The 25938-nt window shown below is 41.6% G+C and overlaps 2 protein-coding genes and 1 long non-coding RNA gene across 13 annotated transcripts in view; 2 read left to right on the top strand and 1 right to left on the bottom strand.

Moving 5' to 3' along the window:
* The window catches only part of sick (sickie), a 140260-nt gene that overhangs the window by 46092 nt on the left and 68230 nt on the right, over positions 1-25938 (top strand). For all 11 annotated transcript variants that reach the window (XM_089864912.1, XM_089864920.1, XM_089864915.1 and 8 more), the window contains 5 exons: positions 1550-1667; positions 3298-3350; positions 13437-13509; positions 13589-13793; positions 14311-14600. In XM_089864912.1, coding sequence (XP_089721038.1) covers positions 1550-1667; positions 3298-3350; positions 13437-13509; positions 13589-13793; positions 14311-14600 — 739 coding nt within the window. The remainder of the gene's footprint in view (positions 1-1549; positions 1668-3297; positions 3351-13436; positions 13510-13588; positions 13794-14310; positions 14601-25938) is intronic.
* Positions 16476-18740, top strand: LOC149709563 (uncharacterized). Its single transcript, XM_089864930.1, has 2 exons — positions 16476-17180; positions 17262-18740. Exons 1-2 carry the CDS (start codon positions 17173-17175, stop codon positions 17563-17565), a joined length of 312 nt encoding a protein of 103 aa, XP_089721056.1. The 5' UTR covers positions 16476-17172; the 3' UTR covers positions 17566-18740.
* LOC149709564 (uncharacterized) lies at positions 17832-18210 on the bottom strand. The gene is made up of 2 exons (XR_016381380.1): positions 18078-18210; positions 17832-18017 (listed from the first exon to the last, which is right to left on the bottom strand). It is a non-coding gene; the product is annotated as an uncharacterized LOC149709564 (long non-coding RNA).

Below are 25938 nucleotides of genomic sequence, written 5' to 3'. Positions count from 1 at the left end.
AGGAACGTTACTCGTAAGTAGTAGGCGCGTAGTTAGAAAGATTTTTCCAATCCGCCGCCATCTTGAATTAAATGACGCCCAGAAATGTAAAAAATCTTCTCTATGCAACAAAGTCCGGGCGTTTCAACCGATTTCGCAAATATTTAGTACACTGGTTTCCTTTAACCTATAGACGGGCTGAATGGTCTTTTGGGTTGCCATCTTTTTAAATGGCGGCCAGAAATTTAAAAACCCTTCATTATGAAAGATAATGTCCGCGTGAAAAGTAATAAAAAAATGCATCCCTAAGGGCTGACGGGCAACGCCGAGGGCCTTCGCTCCTAGAGTGCTACAAAAATATTAGTCATCGGTAAAATCTAAAACCCTTTGCAAACTTCCAAAGTTCAGAGGTCATCTGAGATTGACTTAAACCTAACTAATCTTGATCTACCTACGATTTAACTTATTTCATTTATCGGTGTACAGTTGAATAGGTTTTAATACCTAATAGTAGCTTTTATGGTCGGCTATAATGTATTCAATTTGTAGCTTGTAATAATTGTTCGGTGGCAATTTAAATGCCATAAAAGAAACACCGTATTATATATATGTTTGGACCACTAATCGCCATTCGCCGCTTTACTCTTTCTCGTATGTATTCTTTGGGCTTAGTGGTGTGCCAAAACAACACCTTTTCTCAAAGCCTTTTTCACCCATTGAGGTATATTTGTGTGGCTTCCTAGCCGCTCATGGAGTATACACTTGGCGTACGAAGCGGCTAGTCACGTAACAACGCGATGAAACGATAAAAATTTATTACCCCGCCTGCCTCTTATAGACACGTCACATTGGCAGCGCGGCCAAAGGCTAAGAGATACCCTGGCATATTGTTATTATAGGGTCGAGTAAGATTGTCACTGTGAAGATCCGTAGTCATTATCAGTTGCCAGCGTTATGGGTTAAAGATGTAACCCGATTCCTTTGCTGTTTTACTGCCAAGTCGGGTTGTCGCGGGACGAGCCCCTGAATATTTAGTCCGAATGTTAACCACATTGTTCCGCGATCAATTCTCGCGGCTTTTCCCACGTTTCCATGGTAACTTGTGCTTTTCGTTTCAACCCCAAATTGCAACGCGGTTGAGGCCGCGATCTTCTAAACAAAGGCCCGTTTACGAAGGGAATTTTGGTGATGGTAGTGGGATGTCCTGGGTATTATGGGTGTATTAGAAAATGTTATAAAGTTGAAAGGGGGTGTTGGGGTTTGGGGGGAGGGGTTGTTGGGGTTGAATGGGTTTTTTGACGGGCAAGTGGCACGAATGCGTGGCGGTATAGTGGCACCCGGAAGTAACGCTTTTCGATGGGATATTCGTTTCCGCTTCCTTAAATCACTTCCGGATACTTCCGATTTTCAAACTTTTGGCGGGCGTACTCGAGGAACCGAGGGGTTATTCACTACTAAGTACTGGAATGCTTCCACACTCTTGAACAGCCGTACAACATTTGATTTTGATACATTGGTTAGATCATTGTGTATTATGACTGATGTTTTATTTATTTATCTATTTTTTCAGATTTACACTGATTGGGCCAATCATTACTTGGAACGCGGTCGTTCGAAACGCTACATCCAAGATCTCCAGAATGACGTCAGCGACGGTGTCCTCTTAGCAGACGTCATCGAAGCCGTCAGTAAGTACAATAATCACTAATCCCTTAATTAGAAATAGATGCAATGAATCCATGCCCTTGGACTTACTTAAGTTAGTTTCAAGGTCAAGATGACCCTGGGCCATATTTTAAAATTGAGATTTCATTCATGCATGGTGTAGTCCTGGCGAGCTTATGACGCGTTTCGTGATGAAGGATTGAGCGCGTGGATTTATAATTCAAGACGCGAGTACACGACGTTGCACGGGACCCGCGGTGACTCACTGAGTAATCTGTTTGAACGCACCAGTGATCTCTATCGCGCTGACACTCCATGCACTCACCTAGGACATTTACCTACTGTGAAAATCACGCCGATGTATTTAGTAATCTAACGTGCAGGATTTGACCATATGATCAGGGTTTCATTGTATTAGGCCTAATATGGGTGCCTTATTAAAGGTTTGAGCCTATGGTTCGGGTGCTGGTAGTTAGTTTGCTTACGATCCAGGGTGTTGAATGTCCTATCCCTCAATGGTTTTTGGTGCTGTAAGTGGTCCATTAGGGGGCGCTTAATCCGGCGGCCATCCGTGCACCCTGCGACTTCCTCTCACCCAACTTTGGATATTGTTACAACTCTTAAGAGAAAACTGGGGATTAGCTCCCCTCATAACACCCCTCTCAGTCCCCCCCTTTCAATAGACATCGGGAATAAATAAATATTAGAACTACGAAGCGTCGTTGAGAAAGTTGTTCATTCAGATAAAGGATGGTACCTATCAACATGGTTCTATGGGGAAATCAATTTGTTGAGTCGAAAATGGGTAACTTTTATGAATGATTTCGCCCTGACAAGGGATTAGTTACAAACATTGGAGTGTTTTACGAATGGCCCCTGAAATTTAAGTAAAGGCGATACAATTTTTGACTCAATTAGATGAGTCAACTTTTGTTGAGTAAACTAGTTGGGTCGTGTGAACGGAAGTATTATCATTAAAATTGATCACTGAACAATTTTTGCTGACTCAACTTTTTGACCCATCTAGTTGAATAAAAAGTTGTATCGTCTGAAAAGGTCTTAAGAAACTGAACACAAAATGCACTATTTTAATTAAGGGGGTCATCCTTAAAACACTGCGGTGTTCATAACTTGTGTTAGGTGGTGTACACGTCCCTTGTGGGGTCAAAACTAGTTATAGCAGTATAGAATATTTTGGACTCGACGTCTCACTCGCGTACTTTGCTCCTTTTTTTGGAAAACACTTTGTATTAGATAATGTATGTTTTTTGCGATGTCTATGCAATGGGGACAGATATTGATCGGTCACGTCACCTTGATTCCGAATGAGATGCTGTTGAAGTTTAAGCATTGTATCGTCAGCAAATATATTACAAATGGAAAAAAGATCTCGGTTGTCTCTTAAGGTGATGCCGGGTAAGACGAATCCGTCGGTTTTATTTTGGGATTAATTTAAATGACGTGTCGTCTAGCTGCATCATGCACAACTGCGAAATGCCTTGTACCGTTTTTAAAGAATTGCCAAGGGCGTTATGGCATGCGGAGTTACGATTTATAAGGATTTGGGATTTCATTGGGTTTATTGAGCACTAGTTGTGTTATTTTGACGTTGTAGCGAGGACTTATGTGTAACTTTATATTCTCTTATTTCAGCTGGAGCCAAAGTGCCTGATATCAACCGGAAACCAAAAGGAAACAATCAAATGGTGAGTTCATTCTATTCCAATTGCCAACTTCTAAATTCTTATATGAATTTTTGTTTTGGTACCTATATTCTCTCAATAAAACTTAAGATCGAGGGGGTAGACGCTCTGGAACTCTTTGTACACCTGAGTTCAAAAGAGTTCAGCTTTGACAGTGCATTGAGTTCAAAGCCTTCGGAACTCGCGGTTCAGCTTTGACAGTGCATTGAGTTCAAGACATATTGTCACCAGAGTTCTCAAGTGTCTACCCCCTCGCTTAAGATCGGGGTGAAATTTGGCTTAACTTGTCAGACAATAAGATAACCACGACGCGTATTTGGAAATCGATATAGTTGAGCCTCGATTTCGCGCGTCGTGCATTTCGGTTGTTGATTAAGAAGGCTGTGTAGCTCGATAAAAAGACTACAATTGCATTTGAGAGTGATTGATACAAAATATAGTTTAATTAAACTTGGGGGATAATTGCGATCAATCGTTGGATTTGCGCGTGACTCATCCACTTCTAAACAATGTAGGCCTAGCGCAGCCGACAACGCCTTTAACGAAATGTGAAATACCCTTTTGAAATTTGAGATCGCGCATTTACTTTCATCTTCACTATAAAAAAACTCGCTTACGTCCGACTGACCCACTCTCGAATCTCGATCGCGCCGTGACTCTCAACGGAAACCATCTAGACTATCTTTAATCCGGGACTTCCGACAACCTCTCAGACTTTAGCATAAGTTTATAAGTGATATTTTCCATCCATAAGTATGAGTGCACTACCTATGCAAGTTCGTAATGCTACTGAGAGACTTACAGACAACTCGAGACAACTAGTTCGAGAAGGAGAACGACGGAAGCGAGTCAATTGAAGTCCTACACTCTGTGGTTAATTAATTTTGCGGGACTTAATTCCATCTAGGTCCTATTTAGTCCGCATTACTAAGCCCCAATTGACAGCAGCGCCTGACCAGGCGTCTGTCGCTTTACCCTGAATCTATGACCTACCTCACTCACTTCAAAATTACAAGCTCCAGTTTCTAAGTTACCAGTGACAAACTTATGGAATGAACATATCTTATAAACTTACGCTCCTATATAACCTAAGCTTCATCCATCCATATGTACGCGTAAATCCATCCTTGGATGAGAGTGAAGCTTAGATCGAGAACGTGACGTCACGCGTGCTTTAGAAACGGAGGGGGACGTTGGGGGGGGGGAGTTTGGGGTTTTTGCCGCTCGATCAGATTGTAATCAGAAATGGAAAATTAATCCATTGGGAAAATACTCCCCGACCCCCATACCCTAGCTCTCAACGCCGAGCACCGAGCTCTCTTATTCCATTTTAAATTTAAATAAAAATTGGACTTGCGTGACGCATCTCGCCTTGCCACAATCAGTCCACGCACCGCACCGCAAGCTTGACTTATAAGAAGAATTAAGGGAGTACTGGCACACACGTCTTATTTCCCTTAGTGCTTAATACAGTCGAAGTTGGGAGATGCCATTGCTATATTGCTATTTCACGTTTGGAGAAGCCCTTGGTCTTTGGCCTCTTCGTTTTGCCCTCTGTTAATTTATTTTCACCTCTCCTACTCCCCCCTCCCCCTGGGGAGAGGTTAGGCTAAGACCACGTAACTCAAATTTCGTAATCCGAATACTGAAAGTTTTTATTTGATTCCCAAATGATTTCACTAGACCTTTATTTCAAAAAATTAATCTTTGTTATTATCACATTTTCGAAATATTTCATTTCTAAATCCAGCTAATTGAAAAGCGTAATTTGTTTGATTCCCTTAATACGCTTATACAGGGTGTTTAAAAAATAGAGGGTAATTACAGGATGACTATGCGCAGCACCCTGTATAATCCTGTAGCTACTGGCAGAAGGCCAAACGTTAATGTTTTTCGGTAATCTTTCCCGGCGTCTTAACTGTCCGGAATCAATTGAACCTCAGACTTAGAAAACCCAAAATTATTCCATACTGTTTTTCTGGGGAGTTTTTTTCTTTTGCGACGCCATAATTCAATTGAAAGACGTTTATACTGCGAATGCGGTTTGGCTAATCTTTAATTATCGTTTCTTTTTAAAGTGACGTCATATTTATGGTCGGGATAACCCTGGAAGCTCCCTCCCCCTTACCCCTTACCCGCCTTTATCCCGAACGCCATTAGATGGATCGAGTGAATCATCTCCGGGATTCTCAGAGACTGCGTTCGTGCAAAGCTATTCGAATAACTGTATAGGGTTATGTAGGGGAATGAATGAGTCGACCGACCATCAACATGTAGGCCATCTCTGGGTGTAAAGGGGGGGGGGTAAGTCCGAACCAAACCGGGATGGAGATGGAAACTCTCTCCCTTTCTCTCTAATCTAAAGTCAGTTCAGTTAGATTCGTGGCCCGGATAGTCAGTCGCCACTCGCCAGCTCTAAGCGCGGAACCAACTGACTGACTTCCGTTCGTCGGCCTAGCTGAGCCCCTGATTGTGTCCCACGCATGCACCGCCTTTATTCCACAATGACGTAGTTTCGGATTCAGTCTCTCTCGGTGGGATTCCCCGGAATAACTATACATAGATGAGAGGGACGTCGTACGTAGCATCCGCAACACGTGTTCGCGATGCCGACGACACTGGATGATGGTGATCTTGGACGACTTATGTCATTCGCGAGTCAACATCTTAGTTGTTAAAACGCCTCTTACGCGATAATGCATTCATGGTTATTAGGACTCGGTGCAATTATTTAATTGGAGCGAACTTTAGTCCTTGTCGCGTGTCGTGGCGTGGATTTTAATTAAGGCGACGCGTCAAGATGAGCTCTGAAACCTTTTCGGCGTAAGTTCAATTTAAAAGTATACTTTCCTTTTTCCTTAATTCTAAAGGGCATGACCCTGACTCTAGTTGTTGTTGAAACGCGTCGTCTTCAAGGATATCGTCTCAATATATGACGTCACCGTGAAGGTAATATATGGTGCGCGCTAAAGGGGGCTAGAAAAATTTCCTCCCCTCTCCGTTTCATAACTTTAACCGCGCATGCGCTTCAGGGTTGCCAGAAATTTGTTTTTTGAGCATCTCCCGCATCATTCAGATTTGGAACTGAATAATAATTACTGAATCCAACGGAATACTACGAGCTGAAGTCAGTCTGTTGTCGTAGATAGCGTGGTTGAATTGCACACGTCGCAATATTGCATTACACTTTGTATTTACCTCAATATGACGTCACAGTGACATTTTTTTAAATATTTCTGCCGGTTACTCTGTTACTGTTCATTTTACTAAATCTGTCCCATCCACATTTATCGCAAATTATTTTGTTCTTCTCTTAAAGGGAGACTCTCAGCTGAAAATCTTAGTGCCATGTTTTATTTTTTCCTGGTTCGTTTCAATTAATTATGAAGCCTCAATTTTTTTTCTGATTTTTCAAACAATTTTTTCAATGAAAATTAAATTTTTTAAAATTTGTTAGGCTTAGCAATGGGTCTCGATTTTAGCGCACTTACCTACCGGCCAATAAAAACCTCTTTAGGGATAGAGCCAAATCAGCCAATCCCGTGAGGGTTAGAAAATATTAAGTGGTATGTTGTCTGCTTCAAACAGGAAAAGCAGGGAGGGAAATAAGTATTTTTTCAGAGTGGGCTCGTTACCAGTGACTCCGCGGGGCCCGTCGTCTGCTAAAGTTTGAGGAGGATAGTAATTATGTTGCAGCTTGACTCTGCTGAGGTGTAAAAGATGGGTTTTAAATTTTTTCCATCTCGAAGATCACAAAAAATAATAGTAACAATAATCTAAGTACACAGATCTTCCCATTCCAAAGGCTATAACTAGACACTCAAGATATACAACAAAATACGACCCGCCACATTTTAATATAATAAGATTACGAGAGTAATTTGAGTTTAAGTGAAACGTATAAAAGCGTAAACCTGCTAATTACTAAAGTTTCTAATCCGCTTATCGTTAAACGATCGAAAACGCGTCTTTCTTTCGAGTGCTAAAAAGTAGAATACATATTTCTGAACATAATGCAGACGACGCAAATGAGACTCGCCCGAGAAAACCTTTGGGGGTTGACTCTTATAAATCGCGGGCGCTGATTGGCCGGTAGGTCGCTTTATCAAAATTCAAATGCATGTTTTGGATACAAAACTTCAAATATTGTTTAATACTATAAATAGCGCTTCAAAAAATCTGAAAAAATTCAAGGCGGCATATTTTAACATAAGGAATCAGAATAAAAATACTTAATTTTTGCCAATAGTGTCCCTTTAATTTTTGACAACATGCATAGCAACGATGAGGCAATTATTAGCAGTTAAATTGAATATCTCCTTTATTATTTGTATTTAAGCATTGACCTACAGAATGCATCTATAGACTTAGCCGGGTGTTTCGTGGATGAAGCTTTAAAGGCGAGGCGTGTGCTGGTGACACACTTAAAGTGCATTGACAATATGTTATTACCAAGATATCAAATTTCCTAATCGGCGGCGGCCGCGTCGAAGCCGCCGATTGACAGATACAGATGATAACTCGTTCTCAATTCGAACATAAGCCCAAATATGTCATAGCTAAGCTAAGCCACCGAATTGGGAATAATCTTAAATAAGAATTTTGTCTTTATCAGTATATGTACACTCGCATTTTCTCCGTCACTGAACCACGCTTCTAATTGCCTGCCACAATTAGCTCAACAAAGGCCCCCGACTGATATAAAACTAGTTTTGAGCTTATGTATGGAGTCTTACTATTTCTTTTTAAGAAACATGGCTCGTACGCGATGAGCATGCTTGTTGAAAATCAACGCATTTGGGAACTCCCTAAGCTCTCTCTCTCACTCTCTCTCTCTCTCTCTCTCTCACTCTCTCTCTCACTCACTCACTCTCTCTCTCTCTCTCTCTCTCTCTCTCTCTCTCTCTCTCTCTCTTCTCTCTCTCTCTCTCTTTCTCTCTCTCTCTCTTGGGTTCTAAAAGCCAAACCGTTCTTGGTTTTCGTGTCACGTCCATATCCGCACATCCCAGACTACTTGGTCGACTAACTGTACGCTATCCCGGCATGCAGACAACTCAATTACTCAAACCATACATGGACTAACTAATCCGGGGATATCTCTTCTGAGTTAAGATACAACAACAGTACCGTGTTAATAGTTAATTCGTCCATGGTTGGTTGCTGCAGACAATTCGATTACCAAAACCATGGACAAATTAAACCGCATGGGATGTCTGCTAAAATCCAATTTCTCAGTTCACGGTGTCCATGGCGTATTCGTTCATGGTTCCTCTTGGTGGTAAATACGGTGTATAACCTTGCAGGCATTGTCTCTAGTGGCATTGTTGTCTGAGTAGCTATTTGCTTTTGTCTGGTAGAAGATGGTTAGACGGAGGAGGGTTGCAACCCGTGTCTAAGATGCCTTTTACAGTCTGTAGGCCCGTGCATGCAGCATGGCATCAAACTAATATCAATTCAATTTGAGTTCAGGGGGCGAGAACCCCTCCTCTAATTAGATCTGTAGTGCATGGCGCCCCAACTCCTCCCAGCCTATTATTGGCTTTTGTCCTTGGGACCCCAACCCCAACCGACAAAGCGTGCGCCTGAAAATTAAATAGTTTCAACGCTTCTATACCAAAATTCTAATCATCGTTTAGTGTCCTGGGTAAGGGTAGGGCCGAGGGGTTTCAAATGAAGAAAAGACCATGCAAGCTTCAGACTTGGATTTCTAATGAAAATGCTTTCGATCCATGCAGCACTTGAAAGATAATTGGTTCGCTCTCTAACTAGTACTTGTTTCGAAAGTTAATTGGTTCCCTCCATCTAGACCGTTTTCAAATGTCTAGGGGTGAAATAGTCTGGCTGGTGTATTTTGCAACTTGTTTTCTTCTTGATGGCTTTAAAACAAAGGAGACTTTGGTGCAGGACTGGTAACATTGAAGTCCCATCTCACGTCTTTGTTGTCCATATACCCATCAATGTTATTTCGTCTTAACCCTATCTCAACTTGAGCAGACGGTACTTGGCCCCTTCTTTGAAAATAGTTTATTGCTTGTTATTACAATTTTATAATGTTAAACATGTATGAAAGGCGGCGTCTTGCTTTTGTTTATATGTTAATTATTTCTTCACCGAATTCCGGGTGAAATGGATGCGTGCCTTAACGTTGAGCGGTACTGCAGGACCATGGTGTCTTTAAGTGCCTGCATGCGGGAGGAGACGCATTATAAGGAAGGGTAGACTAAAGACATAGTAAGGAAGCGGTGACTGAAAATTAAGTCTTTTATTGTCCGGCGAGGCAAGTTTTATGGCCGGCCGGGAGAACATGCTATGCACCCCGCGTCTCTTCAATTACAAAATACCTTCTTCTTTTTCGTTTACGTACTTTATTAACAATCATAAGTAAATAAGATATGTTGCATCCATAAGTCTGACTACTTATACAAGTTCGTAATGCTACTGAGAGACTTACAGCTCGAGATAACTAGTTCGTGAAGGAGAACGACGGAAGCGAGTCAATTGAAGTCATCTACACTCGGTGGTGGTGGTTAATTTTACATGCAGGACCATGTTCCATCTAGGTCCTATTTAGTCTGCATTACTAAACCCAAATTTGACAGCAGCGCCACACTCACCAGGCGTCGCTTTACCCTGAATCCAAGACCTACCTCATTCACTTCATGACAAGCTCTCACTAACCAGTGACAAACTTATGGAACGGAACATATCTTTATGAACTTAAGATTAAACCACTGGAATACTTTGAAATCGCATCTCAACGATAATTGTAAAATAACTGTTTTTAAAGGCATCTAAGTACGATTGGGGTGACCCGAATTAAACAACCCAACCACAACAATTGTTTACTTTAACTTATTATGGTTGAGTTGATTTATTCAATTTGATTTTGACAACCTTGGCCCTCCGAGAAAAATAGAAAGTCGAATCCGTGGCACCGTTCTTTCTTTCTTTGCGTTTAAATAATCTCATTTGCAAAGTCAGCGTGAGTAATTCGGCGCCTATAACATAAATTGTGAGTCAGATTGTGCGGAGTCTTTTCCGTTTTTGGAGTTGAATGGAAGGGGGCGGAGTGGGGTGACCCCCGGCGTGACCTTTCATTCCGCCACGTGAGCCGCAACTATAGCACTCTGGCGACCCCGCAAAACGCAACAGGGGAATTGACTTTATCGGAACGCTACGCTACCACTGGAGCAAGCAGGTGCGCCCCCCCTGAACGGTGAATGTCCCCCCCCAAGCCTTCTTTTCAATAGATGCGAGAGAGACAGAGAGAATGGATAAAGATGAAAGTTAAGGGTATTACTAATCCAGCAGTAGCCGAGTTAGTCATCTTCCATTCCGAGCGTCCCTGCATGCTCCATGTAACCATAAGTTTATAAGATATGTTCATACTTCATAAGTTAGTTAATCTCTGGTAACTTACAAAATGGAGCTTGTAATTTTGAAGTGAGTGAGGTAGGTCATAGATTCAGGGTAAAGCGAGGGAGGTCTGGTGAGTGAGGCGCTGCAGTCAAAGGGGGCTTAGTAATGCAGACTAAATAGGACCTATATGGAATTCCTGCAAAATTAACCACCACCGAGTGTAGGCCTAGCCAATTCTCGCTGCCGTCGTTCTCCCTCGAACTATCGGTCACTTGTAAATCTCTAACATTACCAACTTGTATAGGTAGTGTCATACTTATGGAAGGAACATATCTCATAAACTTATGATAGTACTGTTTATAAGATCCATGGTGCTCTCAAACAATGACCAATCGAGCGATCGTTCATTGATATCAATTCGAGCAATTTAAGCTCTTGAATTGTTTCAAAGTCACCGTTTCCAAGAACGGATCCTTTATCTACTCTGCAAGGTGACGTCGGACCGTATCTCGGGGACCACCTTGTCGTTGGGCTCGAGTGTATCGGCGCGTAAGGTGGCCAGGCCCGCCTGATGGGTTCATAGGGGGCACCCATCCTCCAGGGGAGTGAGAGAGGGAACGATAACTTATGCAAATTAAACCCAGAGTGACTCAGGTGATCGAGTGGCCCCCTTACAGTATTTTAGTGGCTTATTTAGGGGGACAAAATTTACTACGTTAAGGCTTTTTATCAGAACTTTGCAGGAGTGAAACAAGCTGCTCAAATACTATATTATTTTTATCTTGAAAATGTTCAAATGACTCTTTTTTTCTTAAATCGCTCGATGGCGTCATTGATACCGTAATCTTTAGTTAGAGGGGTCGGACATACATCAGACGTTTAAATTCAAAGATGTAGACATGGTTTTGAAGTGTTAAAGCCTCTGGTATAGTAGAAACGTATTTTCCAGTCATTTCCATTAAATTGTATCAGGAAGTACTTGGGAAGTAATTCTAATGCCACAAAGTGTACCACCTTTAATAGATAATGAACGGACAAATGTTGCCAGTGAAATTGCGAGTGCATTCAACCGTTATCTAAAACAACAGACTGATTTCAACTTGTAGTATTCCGTTCGATTCAGTATTTATCATTCAGTTCCATACCTGAATGATGCAGGAGATGCTCTAATAACAAATTTCTGGCAACCCTGTCCCTGAAGCGCATGCGCAGTTAAAGTTAAGAAACAATGGATGATATTTCTTTAGCCCCTTTAAGTTCACACTATCTATTTAGCCAATCAAAATGAACCAACCGCCATTGGGTCAAGCTAAAGGTCATTTGCTATCTGTCTGCTCAAATTGAGGGTCTTACCCGTATCTTCTTGGGAGCGTCTAGGGCGTCTATTTTCGTGTTCGGAATTCGTTGACCACGAAAGAATTACAGTGGCATCCCTCGAGAGACTCTTACCCCTGTTGGCCCCTTGACCACGCGCTAATAGGCCACGAGTACGCCCTTGGTACTGGTGTCGAGTAACAATGTGTCACCTCGCCCCATCATCCACTCTTCTCAGCCTACACTTCTTCTGGGGTCTACCCGTCTAGAAGAAAAAGTTTCTCTCTTGCTTCCGTTTACGCTTCCTCGCCACGTCTGGAGATGTCAGCGTGTTCCGTTGGGTTACTGCCAGTTGACAATACACTCAAAGGCATTGCGATGGTTTAGGGGTTGCTGCAAAGGAATGCCTACAGTCTGCCTTTGGACAGTGGTGTCAGTTAAGGGTGATAAAGGGTTTATCTGGATTTGTTTGTTGGGGAAGAAGAGATGTTTCGAGGCGATAGAAAAACGCCTTCGCTTCCGTCCTACACGCGCACGTTTTTAGTCGGACTACAACTTCCAACTGGAAGGTGTTGAAATTGTCTAATTTGGTGTGGCTGTTTCTTTTAATTGGTTATAATTATTGAACGTAATGATAGATTTTAATTAACAAAAGTCCTTGTGTAACTCGACCTCGAACCTTCCAACGGAACGTATTGAAATTGTTTAATGTGTGCGTCTGTGCCAAATATGGCTCTATTTTTGTAAAGGCCCTTTCAGACGATCCAAATTTTGAACCAACTAGATGGGTCAAAAATTTGAGTCAGCAAAATTGCTCAGTGATCATTTTAAAATTTGGTCGTTCAACTTGTCCAACCAACTTCTGTTCACACGACCCAACTATAGTTTACTCAACTCAAGTTGACTCATCTAAAGGAGTCAAAAAGTTGGGTCGTATGAAAAGGCTTAGTTAAGTTTGGCTTCTCAATTATGAAAGTTATTGAGGAATGGCAAACTTTAATTAACCATAGTTCTGTTGTATCTCACAAATCGACCTCGAACCTTGAGAAAAACGCAATAGGGGAGTATATATTTGGGTCTTATTCGCCTTGTTTTGGGAGTCTAGCACGTGTTGACCATCCTCGGGAAAAACCCCCAAATACCAAATCTAGACGTATCTTATTTGCTGACGAGCTAAGAATGCTCCAAAATACAGCGATTTATCCTTTAAGAAATTAATCCCTGTTAAGACTGCGAGCGAGTCACCCGGCGCTGAAATGGCAAATGGTCGCTTGACAATCTTGACAGCGACACTTTTTTTATTGGTGTTTTGATAGATTAATAGATATGTCAAGACAATCTAAAATCAAGATTTTAAACTTAATAATAAATGTTTTAATTAAGTTAATAATTATAATTAAACGTGTTATTTTTCAGCTTGAAAACATCAATTCGTGTTTGACATTCTTGTCTAATTTGGGGGTCAACACCGAAGAGGCCACCGCCAAAGGTCAGCCTCTTGGTTCTGTTATTATCCCTTTGACCATTCCATAGACTAACGCGTTATATTTTGGGTTGAATTGTTGCAGATATCAAAGATGGCAATTTAAAGTGCGTCTTGGGTTTGTTCTTCAGCCTCTCTCGCTTCAAGCAAGCGCGGAAAGCCGCGGCTGCCGCCCAACTGCAACTGCAACAACAGCAGCAGCAAGCCAACGTCACTTCCGTTCAAACTAAAACCTCTCATCCTCCGAGCCATACTGAAGCACCCGCCAACAACGAAATGATGCTTTCAAAGTAAGTAATGAGACGCGAAATCAGTTGTTCAGCACGCGTTTCACATTCCCTTTAAAGTCAGTCGCGTTTACACTATACACTTTGAAACTGTTTTGAATAATGATTGCCTTTGTCGGTTCATATTTAATAACTGAAACAAAGGCCGCAACCGAAATCGTAACGGTTGTGGACTATTTACAGACCCTTAAGAAGAGCTTACAAAAAAAAAATAATAAAAAAACTTTGATAGTGTCTAATGTGAACGCGGCTTGGTAAAGTCCGAGGGGGCCGCCACTTTTTGCAAATCTTGTACCCAGCTCGTGCAAATCCTCCAACTTAATGAATTCACTACAAAGCAATGAATTCGATTTCAAATCAACCAAATCAGTTAAATCATTAGATTTCAAATCAGCTAAATCATAAGATTTCAAATCAACCAAATCAGCTAAATCATAAGATTTCAAATACCATACATTTCCTATATACCCCGTTCAGTTCAGTTCAGTTTAGTATTGTAATTGGGCGTCTTTTGTTTCAGGTTGCCTTCGCCTTTTAAAAATGCCTCCGTTTGCGGGGGCGGTGCCCGGAGCGGGCTTCCGTCATCGACGTCATCAACCGGTGGTGCCATGGGCAAAGGTCATTCGACGTCTTCCCTGAGTTTGAGCAGCGGCGGCAATCACCACCAGAGCGGCATCCCGGCGCCCTCTAGCGTCGCCGGAGGAGGAGGAGGAGGGAGCGGTGGGGGTGGCAGCGTTCAACGGCGTAGTTTTAACCCCCACGATCGATCTCAAGTCAGAAACTCTTTCACGCCATCTACCACCATTATCGGTAAGCTTCAATTTAATAATTCTAAACTTAAATTTTAAATTTAAATCAAATAGTTAAATAAATACTTAGTAGTACCGCTTTAAATTACATAATTTTATTTAATTTTTAACTTGAAATTTGTGGTTGACTTAATTCCCCACTAAGTGGCGCCACCGTAAGTTATTTTATAGCATATAGTAATTTCTTTCCCATATACGGCAACGTCATAACCCTCTATCTCTTACCTTAGAGATATCCCCCCATCCCCTTCCCTTCCGGGGGCAAATAGTACTCTCTAGTACAAAGTTGCCCCTAACGTAGGGGATACACAGTTCACTCCCCCTCTCAACCGAAATTACTCTATACCGTATTTTGTTTCAAAATTTTACGACAATCAATTCAAGGGCGGAGGCTCGGTGACAGTTAATGTTAATTACTCATAGAGCATGATATAGTTAAAGGCGTACCGGTGCCTAGGGCTGTGCGAATAGTACTTTTTAAGGTATTCGTCGAATACCAAATAGCAGTGTTTTTGGGAGCCATCTCTCGGCTCGGAATAGGAAAATGACCAAATAATTTGACCAAATAGTGTGAAGTTCAAAAATTCGACCAAATTTAAATTTCTATAAAACTATTGTACCAAATTTCAAATTTATAAATAATGGGACACGGAAAGGTACTTTTGAACAGCTGAAAACTTATTTTTGAACGAATCAAAGGTTTTATTTTAATCAAAATTAGGTTAGTTGTCAATATATCCCTACTCGCTTTGCAATGCATGACCTCTCCCATGATACTATATTTTTAATAGGTATACTATAGTGACATATTATTAGGAAGTTCAATATAGTTAGCTCCGCAGCGAGAAGTTCATAAAAGGTTAAGTTAAAACCATTAATGATTTATCCTTGTCTATGAACTTCTAAAGACTGAGTTACTGATTCCAGCTATAGCCTCCTAGATCACGCGACTCGGTGAACGCGGCTAATACTTAACAGTAGCGACGTCAGAATTTTAAGGCTGTGTCTGCCGAGTCGCGTCATCTATGAGGCCACGGTCCAGCGGACACTATCACAGCGCCCATAGGGATAGGAGCGTAACATTTATGTTTCTATCTCTATGACAGCGCCCTCAAATTCACAAAATCAACAGAAAAGTTCAAAAACTGGTTGCGAATACCAAATAATTTGGTCAAGAGACTGTTAAAAACATTCACTTTCAAAATGTTTTATCCGCTATAGAATAGTCGGTTTTTCGAAGCTCATTATTTGCTATTCTAGAATTTTGAAAATCATTATTCCATTCGTCGGTGCGAATAGTAAACGTCAATTTTGACCAAATTATTTGGTCCGACCAAATAGTAACGAATAGTCTGCACGGCCCTACGGCGGCGGTGCCACTACGTCATTCAAAATGACTTGACCTATTCACGATTATTTAGACTAGGCCTACAGTATTATTACAGTCTGAGAAAAATTATTTTCAAAATTATGATTAATTTTGACTGGGCTAGATCATCCCCTTTCAAGACCTTCCCCCTTCTGTCAGGTTTTTTACCTCGAGGGGGAGCTGGCGTGTCGTTACGTGACGTAGTACTGCTAAGACACTGTATAGAGAAAACCATTGTCACTTTATGGAGCATTATTTTGGATATATTTGAAGATGTCGAAAAAGAAATGTCCATTTTTAAATTCTTAAAGAGATTGTAATCCATTACGTAGGGAGGGATGGGGGCGTGTCCAGAACTATATTTTGAAGTAGTAGCGTTAGGGCGCGAAAAATATAAGTATAGAAAATGGATTCGCTGAAGTGGCAGATATTAAAATATTTCAGTTTTAAAGACACGATTATGAAACGTCAATTGGCCTATTTGAAAAAGGTTGGTCGAGTATACAATCCCTTATTTCAATTAACAGATATGTGTATTTTTGGGCTTGAACCCATACGGGTTCTTTGGTTGTAGGCAACCTTTAGGGTTACGCCAAGAATTGTACGTTAATTCATACCAGTTGTAATTAGGGTGACCATTTTCTTGATATTGGTGGGCATTCGAGTCAACTTTAAGAATGATGGTTTTAATTAAGCACTCGTATTCATTAATAAAGGTGATTATTTATTTTAAATTCTTGACCTTAAACGAATACATATTTCATTGAAGCTAGTGTCGAAATTAAAGCGCAGTTTGGTGTCGGTGCATCTCTCTTTGTAAATCGTCAAAAGCGAGCTTACACGGCCGCCAGATTGGCCTTCTTTTAATAAGCCGCTCTATTTTCTAAAAGATTGACACCAAAGAACTGACCAATTTATAATAGAATCGGGGTTTCACAATGAGAATACGGGTCGCCTCCCTCTTGACCGGCGGACTTTAGAACGTTTTTGATGGGCGTTTCTGGACCCGAATATTCCATGAACGGTGAAATAAGTGACCGAGGCGACGTATCCGACGGCCAGAAGGGCGAATGTTGATTTCGCCTCGTAAAAACTGAGAACGGATTCCGCGTCTTGCTCCAATGTTGGACGGAAAATGTATTGCTCCAATTTGTAGACTGCCTCTTTTGTCACACCTTCAACCAACTTCGACTCTTGAAATTTGATGAACCTGTACGCCGATATTATTATTATTATTATTAGAAACTGACAATGAAATTATCGCTTACTTCCTGTTGATTTGTTCCTTGCAAGCGGGGGATATGTCGGGCGAGTGCAAGAATCCCAAGTTGGCCGTGAAGATGGGCGGTCCCTGGTGGACCCTATCAGTCTCGCCCAGACCGAGCCAGTCCGTTCCCAGCAAGAGTATGGCGTTTTTGGAGATGAAAAATACGGATTGTTTAGCGTTTTGCATTCTGTAGAGGGCATCGTCGATATTGTTCATGTACAGGAGTTGGTCCTTTTCCTTCAAGTGTCCCCATATGAAGAGGGATTTCGGGTCCAAGGACGTCTGTCAATTAAAAACCAGCTCTCGTTGATTAAGATGCAACTGTATTAGGCCGCCAAGAAATATAGGTCTTACGTTTAAGAACGTTTCAATGAAGGTATCTCCAAAAACCATAGGCTCCACTGTGTCCAAATTGTCTGCCACGTCAGCCACGCTGTCCATCGGGATATACTGGACATTGGCAAACTCGCAATTCAGATACGTTTGAGTCATAACAGAGAAGAGGAAAGCGCCAACGAGCCACGCCCCGAAAAGGACTGTGTACGACGCGGATCTTCTCGAACTTACATCCCCTGCACACGCGCAGTATGCTTGAATTACATCAAGATAATGTCCTCAACTATCCTCGTGGAGTACTTACCTTGTTTAATTATAATGGCAGCCATGTTACCCAATTCGCTCGTCTGAGATTTAATTACCTTGGCGACGCCCTTAATTTTTTTGTTTGTTAAGGCCAGGATACAAGCAACAAGGACCATTAGACCCAACAACGACAGATAAACCTGTGATATATAAAGTATCAATTGACCCATAGGTGGCACCTCCTCGTGTTGGTGTCCTACGTTTGCTTGAATCGGCAGAAAGTTGTGGAACGAGTTTTTCTCAACTTTGATGGGGTTTTTGCTGAATATGAACAGGGAACTGGTTTCTACTGGGAAGAACATGCCCACCTTCGAAAATGTTTTATAATTATGGTGCAACGGATCCAGCATAAGGTTTACCGTCTACGACAGAGTGACATTAATTCGTGTTCAGCTTGGGTATCGTTCTCCAAAAATCTTTGACGGAAAGACTCAACAACTTACGATATTTTGGTCCTTAATTGTCAGTAAATCAGGAGCTACATTATCCGTATCGAACAAAACCAACTCGACCCTATTGAAATGATTAAGAACCTCGTTTAACTAAGGTTAGTCGGTTACCGGGCAAAGAGGGCACTTGGTCCACCCATCAAGCTCAGGGGACACTAGCATACTTATCTCAATTTGTAACAAAATTCAGTGTCAAGTGCCCTCCTCCTGAATTGCACGAGTCTAATTAGACAATTACTTTGTGTGACACAACGTGGCGACCCACTCCTTGACGTATTTGACGCATTCTTCGTAGCTCGGCAATAATTCCAAATATACCTAGAAACAATAATCGCAAAATACTGAAATTGCGAGCGAAAGTAAGCATTGTAATGTTTCCTCAATTAATTTAAATAAACGTTGAATTAATGGTAATTTTAAATTTAATTTCGATTAATCGACTTATTTGTACGCATTACGAAAGCTGTTGCAAACGGGGTTCTAGAATCCAAGTGGGAAACGCGTATATTCATTATATTTTAAAGTGATGAGTGGTTTTAGCTTTTACCTCCACGACGCCGATGTAGAATGTGGAATTATTGTAAGCGGTCATTTCTCCAAGATACCGACGCGGCGAATAATATCTTTACGGTGGAAATATTTCAATTTAGTTACCTACATACACCCTTCCGCGCTTAATTTGATATTGACCGTATTTGAAAAGAAAGAAATAGCAAAAAAAAAACCTAATCCGCTTATGAACAAAAAATTAGACCTTTTTGAGCCACATCGTATGATGTATATCTACGATGAGGCTATTAGTTTAAGCTGCCCTGTAGTAGTAGTAGTAGTAGTAGTACCAAATATTTCGTTCGTCTTTGAAGGGAGAGGATTGTGGTAAGGTGCTCACTGTTATGATTGCCTTTGTTCATTTCTTACAATGGGAGGATTATGGCAGAAAGCGTTGTAGCTTGTATTTTCCGTTTTCTCGTTAGTTGTGACAATAAATGCCGGTTTAAGGAATTAGAGTAGTCTTTAGGGTTAGCTAGATATTCGAAACCCCCTCGAGTGTCGAGTCTATTCTCGTATTCCGATGAATAAGGAATTGCTGGCTGCTTTTGCTTAATCATTTTTATTAAGTATAGAACGATGTGGGTCCTATTATGGCCCAGCCCTTGGCTCATCTTGTTTAACGTTGTTTACTCAAGAACATAATGGTGATACAAACTACTTTTTTTGTTACGAGTATAATTTTTTATAACTCGCACGTAGCTTATGGAACGGGAGTTGCGAATGATGATTAGCGCGTGTGTGTCTCTGTTTGTGGAGATAGGATGGAGGCGAAACGAGTTCGGCTACACGTGGACGCGCGCGCAGCTTGGGCCAAAAGTGGTCACCAAATACGCGCTGCACCATCGGCTATATTCAGTTGGAAGTAGTTCTGTCACGTGAAGAAAAGGAAGGCCTTATCTCGCGGGAGAATTCAGAGTGGTGCGTTTGAAATTTTCGCGTTCGCAGAGAGAAACAAATACGAATTTCGTATTCTATCACTCCTTGACGGGCGCCTAAGCGAAATGCCTTGTGGAATGTAAGAGTTGGGAATCCGCAAAAGGTTTCCATGGTTTTGGCGTATGTGCTTAAAGACGCGCTACCAACTCCGGAAAGAAGGACTTCTCGTAGCCTTCACTTTGGTTTTGGACGTCTATTTTTACTCAATCCAACACGTTGCTTTTAATATTACCAGATAATTTTTTTTTCTTGTTTTTAATTACGCCAGGTAAGCTCGCGAATTTTCCGCGTTGTTTATATTTTCTTAGGTTAATCGTTGGGCAACATGCGTGCTAATGGAAAATTATTGATTAATCATTTTTCGTGCCTTTGTTGACCAAGGCACGAAAAACTAAAAGATAAGTATACAAAATGGATTCGCTGAAGTGCCAGATATTAAAATATTTCAGGTTTAAAGACACGATTATGAAACGTCAATTGCCATGGTAACCCTGGTTGGCAAAAATTCATATTGGTGATTATTTAAATTTTAATTAAGTATTCATATTCATTAATGAAGGTGCTTATTTATTTAAATTCTTGACTTTACACGAATATTCATAGTTGATTATAGTTAGTGTCCAAATTCAAACTTAAGACTATCCCAATAGACCATTTCGATGTAACTAAGAGGGAAAGACACCGTGGGGGTAAAACGTTGCCTTTTTGGCGCCTGCGCTGAAGTCCTTTTGTATCGTGAGAGTGCATGCGCAGAGACGGATGGCAATTTATACGTCACGATACTAAGGGTTGCCTACAAGCCTTTTTACATCGAAAAGGTCTATGAGAGTACAGGTCGCCGGCGGACTTCGGCACGTTTTTGATGAGGGTTTCTGGACGCGAATATTAAATGAACGGTGAAATAAGTGACCGAGGCGACGTATCCGATGGTCAGTATGACCAATGTTGATTTCGCCTCGCCTAAACTCAGAACAGATTCCGCGTCTTGCTCCAATGTTGGACGGAATGTGTATTGGTCCAATTCGTAGATTGTCTCCTTTGTCTCACTTTCAACCAACTTCATCTCTTGCATTTTGATTAACCTGTTAACGGGTCCTATTAGAGGATACCAAGCTGTGACTGACAATGCAATTATCGCTTACTTCCGGTTGATTTGTTCCTTGCAAGTGGGGGATAAGTCAGGCGAGTACACGGGTCCGAAGTTGGCCGTGAAGATGGGTGGTCCCTCGTGGACCTTGTCCGATTCGCTTAGACCGAGCAAGTCCTTTCCCAGTAAGAGTGCGACGCTTTTGGTCATGAAAAATGCCCAGCGTTTAGCGTTATGAATTTGTTCGAGGGAACCGCCAATATCGTTCAGGGACAACAGTTGGTCTTTTTCCTTCAAGTGTCTCCATATGACGCGGGCTTTCGGGTCCAAGGACGACTGTCAATTAAACACCAGTTCTTGTCGGTTAACACGCAACTGCATTGGGCCATGAGATTTAGGGCACACGTACGTTTAAGAACGTTCCAATGTAGGTATCTCCTAAAACCATGGCCTGCACTGTGTCCAAGTTGTCGGCCACGTCAGCCACGCTGTCCATCGGGATATACTGGACATTGGCAAACTCGCATTTCAGATACGTTTGAGTCATTATCGAGAAGAGAAAAGCACCCAGGAGCCACGAACCAAAAAGAACTTTGTACGACGGAGATCTGCTCGAACTTATATCCCCTGTACATGCGCAGTACGCTTGAATTACATCAAGAAAAAGTCTTCAGCTGCCCTCGAGGGATACTTACCTTGTTTAATTATAATGGCAGCCATGTTACTCAATTCCCTTCCCTGAGATTTAATTACCTTGACCACGCCCTTAATATTATTGTTAGTAAAGACCAGGATACAAGAAACAAGGACCATTAGACCCAACAACGACAGATAAACCTGTAATTTATATAATAGATCAATTAACCAATGACTGACCCCTCCTCGTGTTGGTGTCTTACGTTTGCTTGAATCGGCAGAAAGTTGTGGAAGGAGTTTTTCTCAACTTTGATGGGGTTTTTGCTGAATATGGACATGGAACTGGTTTCAAATGGGAAGAACATGCCCACCTTCGAAAAAGTTTCATAGCTATGGTGCCACGCAACCAGCATAATGTTCACCGTCTACGACAGAGGGACATTAATTAGTTTTTAAAATTCAGTTTGGGTATCCTTCACCAGGCATCTTTGACCGAACCACTAAGCAACTTACGATATTTCTGTCCTTAATTGTCAGTAAATCAGGAGCCACATTTTCGTTAGAGTACAAAACCTTCTCGACCCTATTGAAATGATTAATAGTCTCGTTTAACCAAGTTCAATCGGTAGGTCGGGCAAGGAGGGCACTTGATCCACCTATCAAGCTCAGAGGACACTTTAAGGTGAGCCTTCTCATCGTGTCTCGGAACAAAATTCAGTGTCAAGCGCCCTCCTGAAGTACACGGGTCTTATGGGACAATTACTCTCGGTGACACAACGTGGTAACCCACTCCGTAAAGTAGTCGACGCATTTCTCGTAGCTCGGTACCAAGTCCAAATAACCCTGCAAAACAATATTCCCATAATACTGAAAGTAATAATTGTAATATATCTTCGTATAATATATATAAATGAACGTTGAAATTAAGCTAATTTTAAATTTAATCCTGATTTATCGTGTTATTTGTAAACCTAGTACAGAGAATCTAAGAGGGACGAATCCAAATCTAGTTCCTAAAATTGTAGTCGGCCGAGCTTGACTATATTTTAGAGTTGTTTTAAATTTTACCTCCTCAACGCCCATGTACAAGGTGGATTTATTGTAAGCGATCATTTCTGGAAGCTATCGACGCGGCGAATAATTTCATGTAAGACGGGAAGATTACTTTTATACTTAGGTACCCCTTTCCGCCATTAATTAGTTATTGACCGTATTGTAATTAACAAAAAAAGACGTAATTTGCTTGCTCAGGAACCAGATAAGACGCCTACTTTTTAAACTTGTTTGCCTCATTACATTATGGAGACGCTAACTACCTTTTTTGTTACGTGTTTAAAAGTCACACGTAGCTTATGGAACCGGAGTTGTAAATGATCCTTAGCGCTTGTGTGTCTGTTTGCATGTGGAGATGGGATAGACGGAAAAACGAGTTTGACCACGTGTGGATACGCCCCGGTATGGTGTCTGAGTTCCACTATGCGCAATCGGGGCAGTAGAGACATGGACAAACCAATACTGAAGGACCGATGGCAGCCCATAGAGCCCCATACTAAGCGACGAAACAACCAATGTTAAGCTTACTTCCCCCTTTTCAGCCCCCAAATAGAGGGGGGTTATGAAAAATGCCGAGTCAAATCCCGGATAAAGCTAGCGCCATCTAGACAAAATAAGACGTTAGATGCTTCCCTCTCTAGAACGTTGATTCACCCATAAGCCCCCCTACTATCCGGTTTGCAACTATCTGCCACTAGAAGGCGAATTAACAAGTATTTTTCAACTTTCTCCCTCTGACATCCGTCCTTCAGTATTGGTTCGTCCATGGTAGAGAGGAGGAAAAAATCAGAGAACATTTTTTACGGCCTAGGCTTCGGTTTAACCACGCTGATCTCTGGTGTTTAGCCTTAAACCGTCTTTTCGTATTTACCCTTTTTGAATTGCCTTCTTAACGTGACGTCTGATTCCTCTGTCGCGCGCAGAGGTAGGTGCGCGTGAGAGAGATATCGGGCTGTGCCGTTATAGTTACCTTCCCCCTTACGTCTTAAATTCTACTTCTAAAAACGGCCACCAAACACCAACGGCGGCTGTGACGCGCCTCGAAATTCAGGCGGAAGTAGTTCCGTCACGTTGGCAAAAGCAAGGAGGATGTATAAGGGGAGGCTCGGAGTCAGACAAAATGCATGTAGCCCCCCGTTCCTAAAACGGTACTGTGGCGTTCCCTAGTTACCATGGTTACCGCTACTTCTCAGCGTACAAAGACGCGCATGCGTTCAAGCCCGCAGATCACACCTGCGGCGCCTCTGGCGGAGAAACTTGAAGGAGAAATTCTCTCTTCAGATTGGTTGGGCAAGGAGAATGAGCTCTAGCCCTTGCTCTAGCCTCATGAGCTTGTTTATAATTTTAAATATCCCTCGTTTTCAAAAACGATCACGTGACGCGCGCCTCTACCAACGGCCAGCGCGTCGAAGTTGCGCACAATTGTATGCGGTATCTGTCTCGTTTATTTTACCTCCCCCCTTTCCAGAACGAGCCTCCCCTCTTATTCATTCTCCTTGGCAAAAGGAAGACTCTCTCCCACTCCGGACAATCCCGAGTGGTGGGTTTGAAACTTCGCGCATGGGCAGAGAGAAACAAATAGGAATTTCGTATTCTTTCTCTCCTCGATGGGCGCCTAGGCGAATGTAAGAAATGGGAATCCGCAAAAGGTGTCCATGGTTTGGAGGGAACCGCGTACGTGGTTAAAGACGCGCTACTAGCTCCGGAAAGAAGGACTTACTCAGTCCGCTATGGTTTCACACGTTGCTTCTAATATTACCTGGTCATTTTTTGTCTTGTTTTTAATTACTAAGCTCGCGAATTTTCCGCGTTCAATTACGAAAAAGCCAAAAGGGTTATTTATATTTTCGTTGGTTTTTCGTTGGGAAATGTACGTGCAAACGTGCTTACAGATTATTATTGTATAATTAAAAGTGTCTTTGAAGACAAAGCCACGAAAAAAGTAAAAAATAAGTGTAAAAAATGGATTGTTGAAGCTCCAGATATTAAAATATTTCAGTTTTATAGACACGATTATAAAACATCAGCGATAGATTTAATTTTAGAAGCAGGAATGGAGAACAGAGTAATGTGGGCGCGCGTCAAAGTCCCGGACCCCCTTCCCCGGGACGGAGGGGTATGGAATTACGGGTATTATTCGCCGTTCCCGTTAGCAACGTCATCAAAACGTAGTTTAAGTGACCCAATGAGATAATTTAAACTTTTCGTTACGTGTTTGAGGGAGGGATGGGTTCTATACTGGGTGGTCTATGAGTCGGAATAACTGAAGTAAATATTAGCCGTTAGACTCCATTCCTACTTCTGAAATTAACTCTATCCCTGAAAACATCAATTGCCCTATTTGGCAAATATTGATATTGGCAAAAGTAATATAAGAAACCTCCCTTCGGGAGGAAAGTATACAAAGGCGAATTTTTTGCGATACATCCTCGTACCGCGAATGTCCCCGCGCACTTATACGACCGTAAACAACGTTTAAAAAATAGGGCCGCGCCGCGTAGAGCGTAGGAATACATTCTCTGATCTCGCGTTTGCGTCGGCTGCTTAAGCGATTGCGTCGGCTGCTTAAGCGATTGCGTCGGCTGCTTAAGTGATTGCGTCGGCTGCTTAAGTTTTACTCATTGTAATTTTAAACTTTTTCAATGAAATAATTCATGCAGTATTTTTAGATTTTGATGATAATAAATCATTAATAGACAGGCAGTGACTGGATTATAGGATTTTCATAGGTCTTTGCATAAAATTTTAATTAAATCCTTACCTAGCCAAGGTACATGACTAACACTATACATAGATAGATTTTAAAATGGTGTTATTATCAATCTCGAAATTTTATTCTTGTATTCATAATTTTCATCATCTTCAAACTAGATTTTTGTTTCGAAATAACCGTATGTGAATATTTATTAGTAAAATCAGGAATCATCCGTTTCTTACGACAGACGGCTAAGCAGACTACACTAGTTTGAAGCGCTTTTTCCTCTTTCCTTTTCCAACGACCATATCGAAGGACTACCGTACCTTGTCCATGAGCAATAGTGTCTGAATATGGTATTTGGCGTTTCGAGGATGTATCGCGTGTTTTAACGTTATGGCTATGGCGCCTTGTATACTTCCCTCCCGTAGGGAGGTTTCTTATATTACTTCTGATATTGGTGATAATTCGAATTTTAATTAATTATTCATATTCATTAATGAAGGTGTTATTTATTTAAATTCTTGACTTTACATGAATACATAATTGATTATAGTTAGTGTCCAAGTTCAAACTTAGTTGGGTAAATCTCTCTTTGTAAATCACCAAACGGGGGCTTACACGGCGACCTGATTCTCCCCCTTTAATATGTT

Source organism: Phalangium opilio, unplaced genomic scaffold (assembly GCF_054372755.1).
Source record: "Phalangium opilio isolate 3A_F unplaced genomic scaffold, DU_Popi_V2 ptg000013l_1, whole genome shotgun sequence".
Classification (NCBI taxonomy): Eukaryota; Metazoa; Arthropoda; class Arachnida; order Opiliones; family Phalangiidae; genus Phalangium; species Phalangium opilio.
Note: the sequence above shows the minus strand (reverse complement) of the source record. Positions and strands in the feature narration are given on the sequence as shown.